Raw genomic sequence first — 20,157 nt, 5'->3', positions numbered from 1 at the left:
GGAAGGATGAGGTGAAATCAGGAGCAGCAGGGTGAAGAAGCAGTGTACAGGGAGAGTGGAGTTCCTTTTTTTTTTGTGTGGTTACTTTTGTTTTTGAGGGAGGGGGCAGCACGAGAGCAGTGAGATTCATAGTCTTTCCACACCCATATGGTTCATTTACCATACTTTTCCAAATTTATGGGAAAAAGGGTATGATGTGCATTTCAAACATGGTCCTGTGAAAAACAGTTTTTAAATTTTGAATACATACCAAATCATTGTTTGTCAAGTCTATTGTTATAGTCTTCTAAATATTTAATGCTTATGCAATGTGGTTTTGTAATATATTCATGGTCTTAACTAGAGATTCTACTATGTATATTGTCAATATGCGAAAATTTTCTTATAGTACGGGAAATTATAGCATCATGTGTGAATAACTAGGGACAGTAAGCCACAGTTATTCCATACTTCCATAGCTGTCAAGTGTTTAATGCTTGGGAAAGAGTGTGGTGAGATTGGTGATGTAGAAATCTATGCTCAGGCAGCGTTTACTATCAGTGCATGTGATGAAAGGTTACTGACCCTTCACGCTTACAATTGAAGTGTGGGTGCTAACTTCTAAGACCTTGTTTTTTTGTAGAGAAAATTGTGCTCCTTTACGGAATTTATACTGAATTTGCAGGCATCCCAAGTCTGGATTTATTGCAGTCAATTTTAACCTTGGTGTTACTTAGATTAGTGAAGTGTGCGGCTATTAATGACAAAGGGGCTTCAGCGTACAATGTCCAAAATTTTTGTAATGATCTTAGAGGAATTCGACTTCTTTTATTATATGCTAATAGTGTAGATTTGAAAATTGAACAGGACTTCAGGCCAAATTTAATGTCACGATCTCAAAAATAGATTGGGAGGAGGAAGAACAGTCCTGGACTTTGGTTGACAAGCAGGGTTATATTTTCAAGAATTTTTGGGCTGTTGTGGCTACAGATAAAAACATGGCATCCCCTCGTTTTTCGGTTCAACATGGCCTTCCTCCTGCTTTGGGTAATGATCATATCTGCATTGTTTTCGAAAGGAAATTTAAGATAACTGCATGTTTTACTTTTCCATTTTGTGACTGGCAATGCAGATGGAGCTGGGATTCCTGGTCTCATGGTGAAAGTTGCTGGTGTAATCTCATCTCCATGCTTCGCAGTCATGTTGACTTTTTCAGAGAATCTCACTTCGGTTAGAATCTTAGCTTCTAATGTCTGATAGGGAGGGTTTGGGTTTTCTTCAAATCTTAGTTTGTCTTTTTTCCAATTGTGCATGCTTGTGCACCTCATTATAGTCTTTATGATGAGCCAATTGGAGCGGTGACACTTAAGAAGTCATAAATACTCTGAATATGCTTCTAGCGGGCTTTCTGCAGTATAATGTGACAATGAAACATTGAATCAATACTCAATTTCAGCCATAAAATCTCAAGTGCTAGAGATTGCAACCCTAGATGCTGATTTGCTGGATGTATGAGGCCTAAGTATGAACGTAATTGTTCACAATGAATTTTAAAAATGCATAAATTTCAAATAAGATCAAATGAAATAAAAATTGAATAGAGATGATAAAGACCATAGGATAAGATTGGGGCTGAATCAGGCCCTTTTCCAACAGCTCATTCACTTGACTCAATTGCTTCTCATTGTTCGGTACTAACTTGATATGGTGGCTCATTTGCTGGTGCACTACTAAGTTCTATGTGAATGACATGATTCTTGGACCTCTGTGGACGTTCCCTTGGAAAAGTCCTTGAAAGGCAATCTTGAAGACTCACTGGCAAAATCTATCCACTCTTTATCCAGCTTGGATAAATTAGCCTTACGACTACAATTATTGAAATCTTTTGCAAAAATCAAGCATGCAGAAAGATGGTTTTTCTTCATGGATCAAAAAGCGGAAGTTGAAGCAATACGGATCCATTCTCCCTTAAGTTTTATATCCAAACAATGTTGCATTCCTTCATGCGAGAGACATCTTCTGGTTGTCGACACATTGCACAAACCCTATGAGTCTATGACACTATGGAATGCCCAACATTACATCATACCCATCAAGAGGCATAATGCGAAAATCCTTGCTGTCCACGGAACTCTGCAAATCAATTTGGAGCTTCCCAATGATGGGAATGACAAGCTGGGAGTGACCAGGACATGCCAAACAAGCCTCATTCATAGGAGCCATCTCAATAACCAGCCTAGCCATAAAAATCAATCATCTCAATAAACAGCCTGTCCATGGAACTCTGCAATTCAATTTGGAGCTTCCCAATGATTGGAGTGACAAGCTGGGAGTGACCAGGACATGCCAAACAAGCCTCATCCATAGGAGCCATCTCAATAAACAGCCTAACCATAAAAATCAATTGTCAAATATACTCAAAAGCATGCTGTCAGAAGTGTGCACACACTAAGTCATATGCCCACACTGTCATGTAGATGTCTCGGAAAGTTAAGATAGATTTTATAGAATCACCAGCTTGTGGTTTCACCCACATAAACATTAACAAACCTTGATGATTGGAAAGGACAAGCGCTCTTGTAAACTCTCTGCTTAAGGGAGAACCATTTAAGGAACTCTTCTTGAGAACATGCTGCCACTGAAGGAGAACCATTTAAGGCATTCATCCCTTCAACGACACACACAAGGAAGAACAATTTTAAGGTGCTCATCCTCTTCTGTATGTGTCTCCTAGCAACACATCCATCTTCACAGATTTTCCACTTGGCTGCCAATGTAGGAGGAAGAAATTTGTCTCAATAACCTAGATCAAAGAACATGTAGCATCCCCCCTTTGGCTGCTCACCAACTATGCCAAGTAATAATCCAACTGAAGGCTTAGTCTTCTTGTCTTTTGCTCCCGTTTTTCATTAGATTATCCTTGGACTAGCGTTGTTGACACTTATGGGCCATGTGCCCTTCTTCTTCATGCATGAAACACTCACTTGGATCTAACAAGGTCTTTTTAGGAGGGGTTTGCCAATAAAAAATTGACTTTTGTGGCATTTCCTTATATTGAATACCAACTTCAAAAGGTTTCTGTGCATTATCTGCTTTTTTTGTTAAAGCTGTCCTTGAAGGCAGGTGTGGTAACTTTCAGCAATACATCAACTATAGTAGCATTTTCAATCAATTGTGCAATGCTGACCACACTAGTCTTCGTGCAATTGTCATGAATTTCCCTGACCAGCCCACAACAATACTTCTCTATTTGCTATGGTAGTGGCACGACACAATATGTGCTAATGGGCATCAAAGCCTCCTAAAACTTTGTGTGTACTCACAAGATTCTTACACTATGATGCATCTAACTTATGCCATGCTGTCACTACATCCACTTCAAAAGTGTTTGTAAGGCTTAAGCCATACAAAAGAGAAAACCTACTTGGATTCTGCCCAAGTAGATGGTTTCCTGCCTTGCAACAATGGTTCCATTACAATAGAGACCCTCAAAACTTGTGGCTGCCTTTCACACCTTTGAATGCTAAGAGAAAATTTTGTGAGGACACACTTTTTAGTAGGCATGATTGTCATACTTTGTCATCTCTTGCTTGTGAGCCTCAGTTTGTCAGACAAGGACTTTCGGAGCTTTAACATCTTTGTCACTTGTTTTGACAGAGGAGGTAGCTTTATTTTAGCATTTTTTTGTGTGCATTTCCTTCAGTAGTGGGGTTTTTGTGTGCATTCCTAGGGTAGTTTCTGCATTTCGTAGTCTGCCTCCACTTACTGGACATTGTCCATATTTTTAAGGATTTTCTCATGTCCATTTGGCATTTTTCCTTGCATTTATTGTAGTCAGACCAGCATTAAATGCTGGTCAGCCACATTTTTGGGCCCCAGAGTGCAGTTGGCCAGTTTTCATGATTTGTGTAGACATATTCTTTTGTCTTCCAATTGGTAGATGCACACTCCGACGTTGGGTTTCTCCTATGTCTCCATTGTTGTTGTCATCATCAGCCTAATCTAGTGTCCTCATTGATGCTATGGGCTGTGTGCAGGGATTGATTAATTTTGTTTTTGTATTCAACATTTTTCCCTTGTTCAATGCAGATTTCTTTTCTTCTTTTCTTGTAGAGTTGCTGTGTGTGTGTGTGTGTGTGTGTGTTTATTCCTTCTTCTGTTGTGCACTCTCACATGGTATCATCACCTAATGAGAGGATATAGTGGAGATTGTTGCAAATTTAACTGTCCCAGGCTGAAATACAACTGTCAGCATTTGCATTTGTTGCAAACGCAACATCCTTTGTATCAAGCGATTCCTTCTGTCTGTTGGCGACAACTCTTCTTCTCCAGCCGAATAGGTTTCTGGGCAGATGATGGCCTCTCTTGGCAAGGCGGGGTGGCTACACAATGCTTGTAGTTATTTTCTCCTATCTATTGTAGATTTCGGGGTTGGTGGTTGTCTTGCAAGATATTGAAGATGTCTTATAATCAGTTTCGAGGCTTTAATGATACTGATGAGGAGCATACCCATCACTTCTTCGAATGGTGGCAAGATTATTGAGAAGACTATCATGATATAAAAATTACATGGCATAGCGAATAAAATTTGAGCAAGAGATAGAGAAAGAGAGCGCACAACAGATAAGAGGAAAACAAAAAATTTCTTTAACTCCAAACAAGTTGATATAAAGATGGCTATTCCACCTGTGCGCTTCCAATGTGAAGCTTAGATGGCGATCTAGATAGAAGATAGATGAAGAGCTTAAGGCTAGTTGGAATGACTCTGATTAGGTGAAAGGATGGATCATGAAAGCTGTTAAGGGGTCTACCTTTTATAGCTTGTGAAGGGGGTCATGATGGATGACCTTTTATATGCACCTGTGTCTATTGACCTTCCATGTGTATATGTGTGTATTGATCTTCCACAAGGGCTACTTTCATGGCCCTTGGACCCAAAATAGGGGTCCTTGATAACTTTCTTATTCCACAACTCGATGCGGTGTGCCTCGAGTTACTACCAACTTTAACTACTTTGTCTAACTTAAAGGCTAGACTTGCAACGATCACCTTTTGGCCATCCAGTCACATAGACCTCATTTGACATACAAGTCAGGATCCACCAATGCCCAGGCTCACACATGGCTTCTCCTCATAGTGGGGCCCTTTACCACTTTGAGCACCATGGATCATTGGTGATACCTTACGAGGGTAGGGCATTGAGCATATTGAACACCCCCCCTCAATGTCCACGTGCAAGTGAACTAACTCCTTGGCCCAATGTTGAGTCTCTAAAGATGATCTTGAAGCAGATCTTTCGAGAGTGCTTTGGTGAAGATATTTGCTCCATTCTCTTATGTTGGATAGTAGACCAACTCCACTATCCCATCCTTGATCAAATCATGCACATAGTGATACTGGATCTCTATATGTTTTGTGCATGCATGAAACATTGGATTCTTGGCAATGGCTATGCAACTTTGATTGTCACACCTTAGTATAGTTAGGTCTTCATTCCGCACTCTCATATGCCATAAGATCCTCCTTAACCATACTGTTTCGTATGCAGCAAAACAAGTTGCCTTGTACTTTGCTTCGGTAGAAGACAATACTACTGTTGGTTGCTTCTTACTGATCCAAGAGAAAATTCCTGAATCGAAAGAGAAATAATAATCAGAAACTAACTTTCTGGAAGCATAGTCTCTTGCCCAATCTAAGTCATAGTATCCCACAAGAGAAGTACTGGAATTGTATGTGATACCATAGTCAAGAGTTCCCTTTAAGTATCTGATCACTTGCATCCCAGACTTCCAATGACTCTCACGGGGTTTGTTTGAGAACTTGCTCAAAGCTGCAACAACAAAACTAATATCAGGCCTAGTGTTGCATAAGTAGATCAAGCTGCCAACCAACCTTCTGTACTTTCTAATGTCTACTAGTGCTGATGTATCCTCAATGGATAACTTTGCATTGACCTCCATAGGTGTAGCTATCTCCTTGCACTTAGCCATACCAAATGCTTTCAAGATCTCCCATGTATACTTCTTTTGAGAGATGAAGATCTTTCTTGGCTCTTGTCAGACTTTAATCCCTAAACAATAGTGCAACAAGTCCAAGTTTATCATTTCAAACTCGGAGCTCAAAGCCTTTCCATGTTGGTTGATTATATCTTCAGTCACCTGTATTGAGAAGGTCGTCCATATATAGGATAATAACTGCAGACTCTTTACCATCCTTGTAGACATACAAGTTAGCATTTGAGGCATATCTTTTGAAGTTTAAGCTTAAAAAGAACTTATCTATCCGTTGGTACCATGCTCTAGGGGCTTGTTTCAGCCCATATAATGCCTTCTTTAGCTTACACACTTTGTTCTCAGAATGGGGGCCTCAAACCTTGGTGGCTAAACCATGTACACCTCCTCCTTGAGGTCACTATTCAAGAATACTGATTTAAAATCCATTTGGTAAATTGGTCACGTATTGTGGGCGGGCCACTGCAAGTGCTGTGCGAATAGTGGTCATTTTGACAGTTGGAGCAAATGAATCTTGAAAATCAAACCCTTAAACATGTGAAAATCCTTGTGCAACCAGTTTGGCTTTGTACTTTCTAAGGTTCCATCACCCTTGTACTTGACCTTCCAGACCCACTTGGTGCCAATAAACTTTCTCTTTGGTGGCGGATCCACTAGCCCCCAAGTGTCATTCTTCAATATGCTGTCATACTCAGCTTGCATAGCTGCCTTCCATGCTAGATCTGCAAGTGCTTTTTCCAAGTCAGTTGGCTCCTTTACTTCTCTCATAATCTCAGCTATCAAGGCCATATTGACAATGTGAGTAGAAGTCCTCCTCTATTCTCTGAGATCTCCTTGGTCCATCTGCCTTTTTCTCAACAGATGTGGACATAGAATTATTTTGGTCATAGAGTTGCTTCACCCATTGCGGCAATGGCTTTTCCGGTGGTGTGATGTTAGGTTGGTGAAGTTTCTCTTCATCATCCGAAGATGATTCTTCCTCCTCCTCAAGGATAGGGGTAGCTCTTGGGACAGGTTCATATTGGACTACTACTTCACTTGATGATAAAGTGGAAGAACTTACTTTCTTCTCCTCCATTGTATGTGGCTGCTCCTTGAACACCACATTATGGCTTGCTATGATCTTCTTTGCCTCTTGGTCATACAATTTGTAAGCCTTTTGCTCATCACTATAGCCTAAGAAGATACATTTTCTGCTTTTTGGTTTTTAACTTGTTTATTTTCTTATCAAAAACATGTGAATAGCATTCATATCCAAAAGTTTTGAAACGTGAGACAGATGGTTTCTTACCACTGTAAGTTTCATGAGGTGTTTTTTTTCTTGAGAATCTTTGTGTAGCTTTGATTGAGAATGTAGACTGCAATGATTACAACTTCGGCCCAAAAATGGTTTGGTAATCCCTTGCCTTTTAGCATGCACCTTGCCATCTCCACAATGGTGCGATTCTTGCGTTCCACAACGAACTTACCACTACTATCTGTTCTAAATTTTTTCACACTTTTTCCTGTTTCATTCTCAACAAGTCTTAGCCATTCTTTAAACTTACCAAAAGCTTGAGCCTTATCACGAATGAAGTACATCCATATCTTCCTTCTGTAGTCGTCGACGATCAACATGAAATGATAAGATCCTTCCAAGGCTTGTGTAAGCATCTTACTGCACAAGTCAGCATGTACCAACTCTAGAAGAGCATTTGCTGTATTCTTACTGTCTTGTGAAAATGCCTTTCTTTGTTGCTTGCTCATCATACAAGCTTCACATGGATCCTTGTTTGATTTTGTGTTTTGTATTGACTTCTCAGTATAGTCCACGTTTCAGATACCTTGGTCGTATGCTGAATCAAAGTCAAAACACTATCAAAACAGCTTGTAACTAAGGCACACTGTGCATTTGCGTTTTTTTGTTTCCAATCTCGGAGAAGATTTGCATTTGGAAGAATCATTACATTCGAATTTGATGGGTCGGGGGTCGGTTGTGGTTTTGGGTTAGTCCCTAGCATCATCTCCAGGAGCTCATAAGAATCAAGGATTGTAGTGATTTTAAACTTCCACAAAGTATAGTTTGTATCATCTAACTTGCCTTCACTGAAGGTTGGTGGATGAATCCTAAGTGTTTGAATAGTTGGTATAACAGCACTACCTCCAAAATTGCTTCATGATGCGCTAGAATCACTTACAAAAGTCGACATCACTTCTCCTTGCTATTGAAGCCTTTGCCTCTTGCGTACTCTTTGATCCCTAGAGCTCTTTGGGCTTTGATACCATGTAAAAATTACACGGCGCAACGAATAGAATTTGAGCAAGAGATAGAGAAAGAGTACACAACAAATAAGAGGTGAACATAAAATTTCTTTAACTCCAAACAAGTTGATATAAAGATGGCTCTGTCCATCCGTGTGCTTCTAATGTGAGGCTTAGATGGCGATCTAGATAGAAGGTAGGTGAAGAGCTTAAGACCAGTTAGAATAACTCTGATGGGGTGAAAGGATGGATCATGAAAGTTGTGAAGTAGTTTACCTTTTATAACCTGTGAAGGGGGTCATGATGGATGACCTTACATATACACTTGTGTTTGTTGATCTTCCATGTGCATGTCTCTGTTGACCTTCCATACACACGTGTTTGTCGACCTATGTGCTCATGTGTCTGTTGACCTTCCATGTATACCTCCACTAGTTGGCTTGGGAATATTTTTTACCCCTAGTTAAGGGCTACTTTTATGGCCCTCAAACCCAAAATAGGGGTCCTTGATAACTTCCTTACCTCGCAACTCGATGCAGTGTGCCTTGAGTTGCTACAAACTTTAACTACTCTGTCTAACCCAAAGGCTAGTCTTGCAACGGTCACCTTTTGTCCATCTGGTCACATAGACCTCATTTGATATATAAGTCAGGACCCACGAATGTCTAGGCTCACACAAGGCTTCTCCTCATAATGGGGGCCTTACAACTTTGAGCACCGTGGATCAATGGTGGCACCTTATGAGGGTAGGGCATTGAGTATATCTAATAGAGGTTGCCAAGCTTGATTATATGGGATCCTTCTCCTCCTTGTTTTCTTCATGTTTCACAAAAGGCCTATTCTGTTGGCCTCAAAATGGTACCTATGGCACCCTCGATACAGGTGCCCATCCTCTCTTCCTTGCCCAAAGAAGACCGGCTTGATGGTTCAAACTATTCGCTTTGGTCATGTAAGGTGGAGTGTATCCTTGAGATCTTCAATCTTTGGGAGTTCTTTACCCACCTTATTCCTTGCCAGTGAAGGATCTCACAATGGGATCTTCGATAGATGGTGCGGCTCTATGGGATCGGTTCAGCTCTAGAGCTCGATCTTTTCTCTTTATGAGCTTTGAGGATTTTGTCTTAGTGCATTGTGCAGGTTATGGAAAGCAACAGAGATGTTGATAAAGCTTGCTTCTTTGTATTATTAGAAGACATTTGCCCACCGGATTACTCTCAAGAAGAAATTACAGATGCTCGTTGTTGATGACTCTTCCTCATTGAAGGCCAACATCAATAGATTGAAGGATATGAGGGATGAGCTTGCATCCCTTGACAGAATGATATCTTTAGAGGATATGGCCATGATTTTTTTGACTTAGTTGCCATCTCTCCGCTTTGATGTCTTCTGCACCACCCTTCTTACATCGAGGTCTTGTGAGAAGCTTCTATGGGAGGAGCTTGCCATGCTTGTTTTGGAGCATGACGAGCGAGTCAAAGAGGTAGCCAGTGGGGCCAACTCTGCCAAAGCGTTTATTGCAGGTTCGGGAGGGGGGAAGAAGAAGAAAGGGAAGTCAAAGGCTAAACAATAGTAGAGTTCCTCCGGCTCTGACTCCGATTTGGAGAAGCCTAAATGCCCATATTGTGGGAAGGAAAGGGGACACATCTAGAGGAGAAATGTTGAAAGAAGTACCCTTACCTTCGTTTGGGAGCCAAGGATAGAGCTAAATCATCCAAGTCTTCTTGTACCTCTACACTAGCTATTACCCATGTGTCCATGTTCCTCCATATCCATGTGTTGGAGGAGCCTTCTTCAGTGCTTGACTTGTCTTCAAAGAGCCCTTGGCTCCTTGAGTGTGGTGCACCGTGCTCCGAGTCATATGACTCCATGAGGAGATATACCACAAGATTTTTGTCCATCTAAGGGTTTAGTCATTGTTGGTGACATTTGTTCGGGGCCCTATTAGTGGTGTTGGCACTTTGCCATTATTGCCAGACCATACCTTGTGCTCCCTTTCGGAAGTTCTACATATTCTAGACTTGGGCTCCACTCCTCTCTATTTTTGGCATGGCTAGACTTGGCACACGGGTTGTCTTCACTGAGCAGGCCTTGTTTATTAAGGTTTTTGCTATAGGGGCTGTTATAGCGATATGTTAGCAAGAGAGTGGACTTTACATGCTCTATTCCCCTTCTCTTATGCAGGGTCCACCACGATAGTTGTCTATTGTTCCACCTGTTCCCGTTTGTGCACTATCTATTCCATAGGTTGCTTCCCATCCCCCACCCTCTCCTTTAGTGGTTTCCTCGTACCCCCCATCCCTTTCAGAGGGGGACGATCTTGGTGATGTGGTTGTGGATTTCTTGGCCCCTAGTGTTTTTGACGGGGCTTCCCAAGATTGCGAGGAGTTTTATCATTGGTGGTATTCATCGGTGAACTTTATCGACATTGGCATTCCTTTTGTCACCCTTTTGTCACCCCAGGATGTGTTTCTTCTTTGGCCTTTTGCCACATCCAAGATTTGAGAGGGGATGTTAGTAGTCATGATTGTCATGCTTTGTCATCTCCTGCCTATGAGCCTTAGTTTGAGTCAGACAAGGACTTGAGGAGATTTGACATGTTTGTCATGTGTTTTGATGGAGAAGGCAAATCCATTTGAGCATGCCTTTTTGTGCATTTCCTTTAGTTGTTGGCTTTTTGTGTGCATTTTTAGGTCAGTCTCTCCTTTTTCCAATTTGCTTCCACTTGCTAGACATCGTCCATATTTGTTAGGATTGTTCAGTGCCCATTTGGCATTTTTCCCTGCATTTATTGTAGTGGGACCAACATTAAATTATGGTCTGCCACACTTTTGGGCCCGAGAGTGTAGTGGGCCAGTTTTCATGATTTGTGCTTGTATATATGGCATTTCTCCCACTTGGTGGACACATTCTTTTGTCTTCCACTTGGCAGGTGCTGTGAGAGTGCGCAGCGAAAGAAGAACACGAACACAGAGGAGAGGAGAGAGGAAATAAGAGCAGGCTAACAGGTGCACACTCCAACTTTGGTTTTCTCTTTTGTCTCTAGTGCTGCCGTCATCATCAGCTTGATCTAGTGCCCTCATTGATATTGTGGGCTGTGTTCAGGGATTGATCAGTCCTCTTCTTGTATTCCTTGTTTAGTGTAGATGTCTTTTCTTCTTTTCTTGCAGAGTTGCTTTCTCTCTCTCTCTCTCTCTCCTCAGTTGCTCACTCTCACAAGACTAGGGTTTCCAATGAAAATATGAGTGTACGAACAAAACTAATAAATAGACAAAACTCAAATGAAGAAGAAGATGATGAATGAAGAATGAATAAGGAAGAGATACAACAAATCACCAATGTTAATGCTGAAACCTGATGTAGACCACTCTTACCTCTAGCGAGCAGCATGGGCAAAGAGGACTGTCCATGCAGCACGTCTAGAGAGGACAGATTATGATATGATCGCTGAAGGCAGCAAGGCAGTGGGCACGAGTGATGAACACAGCATTGTAGATGTTTGGAAAGTCAAAACACTAGTGTTTACAGCTTGGTAATGGTCTCAAGTGATGAAGGATGGTGTGCCTGCTGATGTGGCACTTCAGGGTGCAGGAAATGTGGACAGCAGTTCTAACGAAGGCAGATAAGCTGGTGATGCGACAGAGATGTTGGGCGACAATGCTATCCTACCAGTGATGATGCAGAAAGCTGTAAATGCAAGGAGGGGCAGAAAGATTGAAAATGCAGGTATGAGTGCAAATGTAGATTGGGTGGCAGCAATGTAGGAAAAAAAGAGTGGTCATGCTGCTGGCATGATGGTGCTGTTGTTCAGGATGCTGGTGCTGATGTTGGAGATGAGGAAATGCAGGGCAGCATGCTAGAAAGGTAGTAGCAAGGTATAGTGATGAGGATGATGGAGGAGAGCTAGGTTTGAATGGGGAGAGTGAGGGATGAAGGGATGAAAATGCCAGTGCATGATGCCCCAACCACTCCAGGCCAAACAGCAGACAAAAGATTCCAAATTTTTCTCATCATTGGACAAAAAAGAAAGAGATGACAAGAGATTTCTGTGGTTGTCATACAAAGGAGCAAAAACCATTTGAAATATGACATTTTGAGAGTGCTGAGGCAAGGGGAAGATCTCCAACCAGAATTCTCTAGGTAGGCATTTTGTATTTAGAAGGAGTTTTATTGAGCCAGTCTATCATCACGATAGATTTTCACCAAGCCTTACCGTTATGGAGATCCAAGCATGATTGCCCTTTAGAGTCAGCCAATCCTTGTCTTCTATAAGCAAGTGATATATTTGATTCATTGACAAACTGTCCAAGTGTAATTGACCTTTGGGCATCCAATCTTTCCAAGGGGTATCTGGATTCAAGGGTGGAAAAGGCCGCAAGACGTGTAGAGAAGTTGAAATGGTTTCCCACAAGTGACGATCGCCTTGGGAACACAAAAGATTCTTCAAATTGACTTGAAAGACATGACAATGGGTCATGTGGGAAGAAGGGTATCTGTGACCCTAATCAGCCCTAGCCATGCCATTCTATTCAACATGGACCTGTCTTGTTGTTTGCCCTCCCATGAGACAAGCCTCGAATTGGCTAACAATTCAGCTTGCAAAGAATTAGCTTGTTCGTGATCTACAGGGGATGCCAATAAGACTTCACAAGTACCATTCTCCTAGAATGGACCAAATGAGTCAAGAGTACACAAGATTTGAGATGAACAAGCTGTTCAACATTGAAAGTAAGCTTCTATCTTCTACTTCTCCCTACTTCATTGCTTGTGTGAGAGGTTGAGAGCTTGTGTAAGAGAGAGTGATAAAGTTTTAGTGGAAGCAAGTCATCTCTAGATTTGATTGCCCCATTGAGATAATGAGTGACCAAGGGATACACTTCATTAATGAAGTTATCAAACAACTTCTTTCTACATTCATGGTCGTATATAGAAAGTCATGTTCCTACTACTACAAGGCGAATTACCAAGCAAAAGACCAAACAAAGTTCTTTCAAATGTCTTCACCAAAACAATTTCAATATCTAGAAGTGATTGGGCTAGCATGCTCATGAGAGCCTTGTTAGTCTATCATGCAAGCTACGAGATAGTAACATGTGAAACTCCATTTAGATTGACTTGTGGCATTGATGCTACACTCCTGTTGAGTTTTGATACCTAGTTTACGAGTAATAGTGTAGGGGGTAAAAAGCCTAGTTCAATTAATATGTAAAACAAGGGGACTTCAACATTGGCAAACTTGTATTGCTTTATTCAATTAGAGGATATAAACAAAAATGAAGTTTAGAGGTATTGAATCATTCTATGTTTGCTCCATTAGTAGATTCGAGCATTGTCCAACTAGAGACATTGGAAGGAGAGGAATTAGGCATCATCGGGAATATTGACATTGTTGTCAGAATTGTAATAATCATTGCAGAGAATGGATTCGGATGAATAATTGACTATATCTCACATGACAAAGTAAAAAGAGATCTCCATTGATGCTCTCATAGATGAAGGCTGTGAACTTGTATCAACAAATGCTAGGTGCCCCATATGGGGAAAGAGCTCACACCTTGCTAGGAAAATACAAAATAATATTAATTGTGGGAATGTTGTTTTATGTCTTACCTTACCATAACCTGGACATTGGAAAATAAACTTTGCTTGGTAGGACCTTTAAGTACCAGATGAATTGCAACATTATTTACATTGAAAAGAGGAACCATTTGGACTTGCCCTATGGGAAGATGATCTTAGCTTTCAGCTAGGGGAATCTCTTGAAGGCAAAAGGGCAAGAGAAGATATCACCTTGACCCTTTCAACCTATGACTTCAACTAGCACGGGGAGTAGTGATGTGGTTGACGACCTGCTCAAGGAAGCTCAAACTAGTTAGTGTAACCGGCCTGTTCACTGGAAAGGGCGGTAGTGTACAACCAAAATATATAAATGCTTTCACCCAATTTACAGTCGTCCACTTTACCTGAACTTAAAGACACAGAATCAAGAAGAAATACAGGAAGCTATAATGCTCCTGTTGCAACACAGACACCCTGTTGGCCCCTAAGTTAGGCGCCCCTTGCGGTATTTCTTTATTTTTAAGAAGAGAGAAAGTACAATGGGCTGTCTTTCACCAGTTCTGGGTGAAATTTGGCAGCATAACAATACAATTACTGACCCAAAACAAGTTGACCAGGAGGGGAAACTCTGCCCAAGTCTGAAACTTCTGGTTGCAGTGCAGAATTAACCATTTCAGCCTGCTGTAATTACTGGTTCAGACCTGTTTTGACACCTGTTTTCAGCTCATATTGTTCCCTGCACTGTCCCGCATCTTCTGTGCCAAGTGCCCCTTGATTCTGAGATCAATTGGGCTCTGAAATAACCTCTGAACAGTCCAGAATCAGTACTGATTTAGTGCTGTTTCAGACACTTGCTTGGTGAGGTTACCACCCTCACCTGTTCCTGCTGGTAGGCAGCAAACAACTGCTCCTGTTCCTGGAAAAGGAGGCTCTTGCCTCATGCAAAAACAGCATATTCCCACACAACTGTACATGAATCAGCAGAAAAGCCCTCAACTGAGGCATATCCATAACTGTCAGGGAGAGAAAGAGAGAGAGTAGGGAGCAAGCTCAACCCTTTGTGCACCATAGACAAGGTAGGCAAGCTCTCCATAGCTCTCCATCTGCAGCTATTCATCTTCTCCTTCACAAATGAGCCCTTTCAGTCCAAAAACTGCACACCAGCCCCTCTTTAAAGAGGAAAGTGCACAAATTTATGCCAAATGGCAGCACTGGAAGGTATTTTCCGTTCTAGCCTTCCGGTCTAAAATTCTCCATCCTTTGTTCAAAATTTGACCTTGGCACAGACCAGAGGATTAATCCTCGTGCAAAAACGAATATAATGACGCGAACAAATTCTGGGGTCCAAAAATAGTAACTCCCTAAATTTTAGGAGTTGCTTCCATTGCATCCCCACTAGTCTTCTAACCATCTTTGCAGATTATGGCTACATCCAAATTTGCAATGTAGCTCAAGTGAAAGTGAATTTCCACTAATGACCCCACATGGACTAATCTCTTGAAGATTTGTCCATCTTCACTTTGAACTAGTCTCTTCCAGGCTAGTTCTTCAAGACACTTGTCCATATACACTTTCACAAGTCTCTTCCAAGCTTGTCAATCTACAGTGCCATCAGTCTCTTCCAGACTTGTATTGGACCTTAACTGTCCAGTCTTGACTCACTAGACATTCCTGTCCATTTCACATACTGGCCATGCAACTCAGGCGTTTAGATTTCAAGAGGGATCCTTCCAAAAAGAAAAACCAAATAAAGTAGTAATAAAGAAATCAACAAAAGGATAATAGTTGTCACAGTCTTGTGACATACCTCCCTCTCGAAATCGCAAACGTCCTCGTTTGCATGTATGTCATACATGCTTCCATCTAACCCAGTGAACTTACACTTGGCAGCACATGTACAACACATACATGCTATCGGTCAACATTGTGTATTGAATACTCTATTAACACATGTATGTTCTAACTGTGAAACATGGTAGACTATCATCATGTGACTCCACATCACTGTTTCCAGATATAGTGGCAGGTACACCACAATGATATCCCCATAGTGGCAGATTCGCATTTGATGGCTCCACATCACTCTAACTAGAGATCTAGTGGCCGGTACATCAAAATGATATCCCCACTGAGTCAATTCACAAAATACATGCCTGATCGAATAACCATTGTTACAACATGTATTCAATTCAATAGAAGTAAAAACTGTATTCTTGCAAGCAATACTTACTTCTTTAGCACCGAGAAAACCATATGGACACAATAAGTGTTAACGTGTACAAAATCTGTTTCTGTACATAATTTGTTTCTTGAGCAGTTGTCACTTTGACAATCTATTTCAGCTTAGAGATACAAGGGGTCAAGGTAGGTTGCAAGCGAAATGCTTCAAGATAAAGTTCCAACACATTAGGTGACTCTTCAAGTTCACCTTCGTCCATTCACTTAGCATCTATAGCTAGATAGTTCTTGAACTTAACCTAATACCTTCTAGCAACCTTGCCTTTCACTTTCCTTTCCTTGTGTGCCAATACCTGTTCTGGAACAAGAATTTCATTAAGTTCCTCAACTTCGGGCTGTTCCTCAGCTGGCATATCTTCTGGCACATCACCCACATAGGGTCTAAGAAGACTTACATGGAAAGCATTATGAATCTTCCAATTGTCAGGCAATTTCAGCCTATAGCTGACATCACTAATCTTCTCTGTTACTTGAAAAGGCCCATAGTATCGCAAACTAAGCTTAGTGAAAAGACTTTCCTTGCCTTTCCGCTTCTTTAAGCGTGCCTTTTCAAACCGCAACAATACCCAATGACCAAGTGAAAATATCAATTCACGATGGTGATGATCAACAGCTTTCTTTTGCTTTGCATGAGTCCTTTCAAGGGCATGCTTAACTTTCTGATACATTTCATCCATACTCTGCACATACTGATCTGCTTGAAAGATCTTATCCTTTGTATGCAAAATGGGAGGAACCTTTTTACCACCTTCAACAATTTCAAAAGGGGCTTTGCTTGTTGACAAATGCACAGTATTATTGTATGCATACTCGACCAAAGGCAAATACTGCTCCCACTTTGACTTGTGCTCTGACACATAGCACTTAAGCAAATCCAAGATAGTAGAATTTGCCTCTTTTGACTGTCCATCAGTCTGTGGATGAAATGACGATGAGAACTTAAGCGTTCTGCCCATGTTCTCAAATATACCTCTCCAGAATAGGCTTGTCATCCGTGGATCACGGTCACTGACAATAGACTGTGGCATACCATGGTACTTGAAGACATTGCACATAAACAAACGTGCCATCTGATCTGGTTTTATCTTCTTCTTGACAGGAATAAAATGAGCGTGTTTGCTAAACCTGCAAATAATAGTCCATATCCCATCATTTCCTGTTTGTGTCCTTGGAAGATCAAAGATAAAATCCATAGCTATGCTTTCCCATGGTTTATCTGGAATAGGCAATGGCTGTAAAAGCCTTGGTGCTTTTTGCCTATCAAACTTGACCTTATGGCAAATCAAGCACTGCCGCACAAAAGCATCCACGTCTCTTCTCAAAGTAGGCCAATAAAAGAATGTCTCTACTGCTTTGACTATTGCATCAATACCACGATGCCCTGCATACGGTGGAGAATGACTCTCTGTCATAACTTTTCATCTCAATGGCATAGTCACACATAGTCTACCATGCATCAACATGAAACCATCCTTGAGAAGATAATGCTCATGATGTTGTCCATTGACAAGCTGATCAAAGATCCTTGCAAAATCTTCATCATCAGCATACTGTTCCTTCATATCATCAAGCTCATGATGATAAGGAATTGACACAGCTGAAATTTGTGGCTTCCTTGACAAAGCATCAGCCACAACATTCTTTTTGCCTTCCACATGCACAATTTGAAAATGGAACATTGACAAAAAGTTTGCCCAACGCATATGCTTTTCTGACAGCTTAGTCTGAGTTAAGAAATAATGCAATGCCTGATGATCTGTCTGGACAACAAAATCTGCCCCAAGTAGGTAGTGTTTCCAACAAGAAAGCGCATGAATCACAGCGAGCAATTCTTTCTCATAGACTTGCATAGTCTTTTTTGGCCCTCGCAAGATTTTGCTTTCATAAGCCACTACCCGGCCAACTTGCATTAACACTGCACCAATGCTATTGCCACAGGCATCACACAGGACAACAAATGACTTCCTAAGATCTGGCAGAACGATCACTGGACTAGAAGTCATCTTTTCTTTAAGAAGATTAAAAGCTGAAATCTCTTTCTGTGTCCACTGGAAAGAGACTCCTTTCTTCTGTAAAGCATGTAAAGGTGAAGCAATCTCTGCAAAATTGCGAATGAACCTCCTGTAGTAAGAACACAAACCCAAGAAGCTTCTAACATCATGGACAGTCTTCAAATCTGGCCATATTCTAATTGCTTCAACCTTAGTAGGATCCATTCGGACACCATCCTTTGACACTATGTGCCCCAGGAATTGGCTTTCTTCCTGGAAGACCTCACTCTTCTTGCCATTGATAAGCAACCTATTACTACGAAGCTCATCAAAGACTGCTCTCAAGTGTTCTCTATGCTCCTATTTATTCTTTGAAAAGACAATCATATCATCAAAGAATGTACCAACAAACTGCCTGTATGGACGAAAAATCCTGTCCATCATTCGATTAAATGTAGCAGGAGCATTAGTAAGTCCAAATGGCATTACCAAGAACTCATAGAGACCAAACGTGGTCCTAAATGCAGTCTTATGCACATCCTCTTGCTTAATCCTGATCTGATGGTATCCACTCTTCAAATCTATCTTGCTGAAAATTGACGCTCCTTCCAAACGGTCAAGGATGTCGTCAATCCTTGGAATGGGGAACCTGTTCTTGATGGTACTCTTGTTCAACGCTCGATAATCTATGCATATGCGTCAAGAGCCATCCTTCTTTTGCACTAAAAGCACTGGTGAGCAAAAGGGAGATGAACTTGGCTGAATCAGCCCTTTTTCTGACAGCTCATTCACTTGGCTCAATATCTCTTTCTGTTGGGCTGCACTAACCCTATACGGAGGTCTATTTGGTGGGCTACTGCCTGGCACCAAATCTATCGCATGATCCTCAGACCTCTCCGGTGGCAACTGTGATGGTAATGAGTTAGAAAAACAATCACTGAACTGAGACAAGAAAGCATACCTGTCTCTATCTAACATAGAAAAATTTGACTCATCATTATCCTTGACATCACGTGCAAAAATCAAGTACACAGAAAGATGATTCTTTATTACATATGTAATGGCAGAAGCCGATACAACAGGTACAGACTCTCCTTTAAGCTTCACATCAAGCACATGAGTCTTTCCCCTATGTTCCAAAGTCAGTGTCTTGTTAAATGCATCCATCACACCATGCTTTCTGAACATCCGTGGCATTCCCAACAAGACATCACAGCCTTCAAGTGGCATGATATAAAATTCTTCTGCATCAACATAAGACTGTATATGAAGACACAGCTTTCCAAGAATGGGTGTCACAGACTCTGAGTGGCCAAGACATGCCAACCCTGCCTCTGCTGTGTAGCCCATCTCATTTGCTCTGATGCCCAAAGTAGAAGCCAACTCTGGTGAGATAAAGTTTGCCTTAGCTCCAGGATCAAAGAAAATGAGTACATGTTGATCCCTAACTTTACCCCAAGCTTTGCAAAGCTCATTAGCATCCGAATGTGGCTTGTCTCCCAGCATATCTGGCACTAAACCTGCTGAAGGTTTGGGCTTCTTTCCTTTCCTATCCTCTTTATCATCATCAGCTGGTCTCTTTTTCTTGTCCGGACAGTTAGACGCAATATGACCAGTCTGCTCACAGATAAAGCACTTCCTCTCAGCCATTAAAGCCTTTCTCTCTTCTAGAGACTTGCGCACAAAAGGTTTCTTCTGGTCCTTTGACTGCTGTCCAAAGAACTTGGCTGGCTTCTTCTTGAACTGCCAAGGTTTACCAGTGCTTTGAGAAATCTGATAAACCTGTTTACCAAAGGGCTTCTTTGCTGAAAATTTCTCAGATTTGTCCTGTTTAATGCTGCCCCCAAAACCACTTGACTGTCCCAACAATAATGCATTTCCTGTGCTGGCATTCTCAATTAACTGAGTCAAAATGGTGACCTTTGTCTTTGTACAATAATTCCAGAGTTCCTTGGGCAGCCCACATCAATATTTCTCTATCTGCTCAGTCAATGGCACAACCTTGTAAGAAGTGACTGGAAGTAAAGCCTTCCAAAACTTCTTGTTATAGTCTTCCAAATCCTTGCATTTAGTTGCATCCAAATTGTGCCAAGCTGACATAACATCGATCTCAAATTCATTGGTCAACCAAGCAGAAGCAA

At 41.3% G+C, this 20,157-nt stretch overlaps 1 protein-coding gene across 2 annotated transcripts in view; it reads left to right on the top strand.

Moving 5' to 3' along the window:
- Nucleotides 1–20,157, top strand: part of LOC148038281 (FAD/NAD(P)-binding oxidoreductase family protein) — a 36,806-nt gene that overhangs the window by 10,620 nt on the left and 6,029 nt on the right. For both annotated transcript variants that reach the window (XM_087670320.1, XM_087670330.1), the window contains exons 5-6: nucleotides 847–1,026; nucleotides 1,112–1,209. In XM_087670320.1, coding sequence (XP_087526446.1) covers nucleotides 847–1,026; nucleotides 1,112–1,209 — 278 coding nt within the window. The remainder of the gene's footprint in view (nucleotides 1–846; nucleotides 1,027–1,111; nucleotides 1,210–20,157) is intronic.

The sequence above is a fragment of the Lygodium microphyllum genome, chromosome 3 (assembly GCF_053477565.2).
Source record: "Lygodium microphyllum isolate KBCC chromosome 3, Lygodium_microphyllum_v1.1.10, whole genome shotgun sequence".
In the NCBI taxonomy this organism is placed as follows: domain Eukaryota; kingdom Viridiplantae; phylum Streptophyta; class Polypodiopsida; order Schizaeales; family Lygodiaceae; genus Lygodium; species Lygodium microphyllum.
The sequence above is the reverse complement of the archived record's forward strand: the minus strand, read 5'-3'. Positions and strand labels throughout refer to the sequence as shown.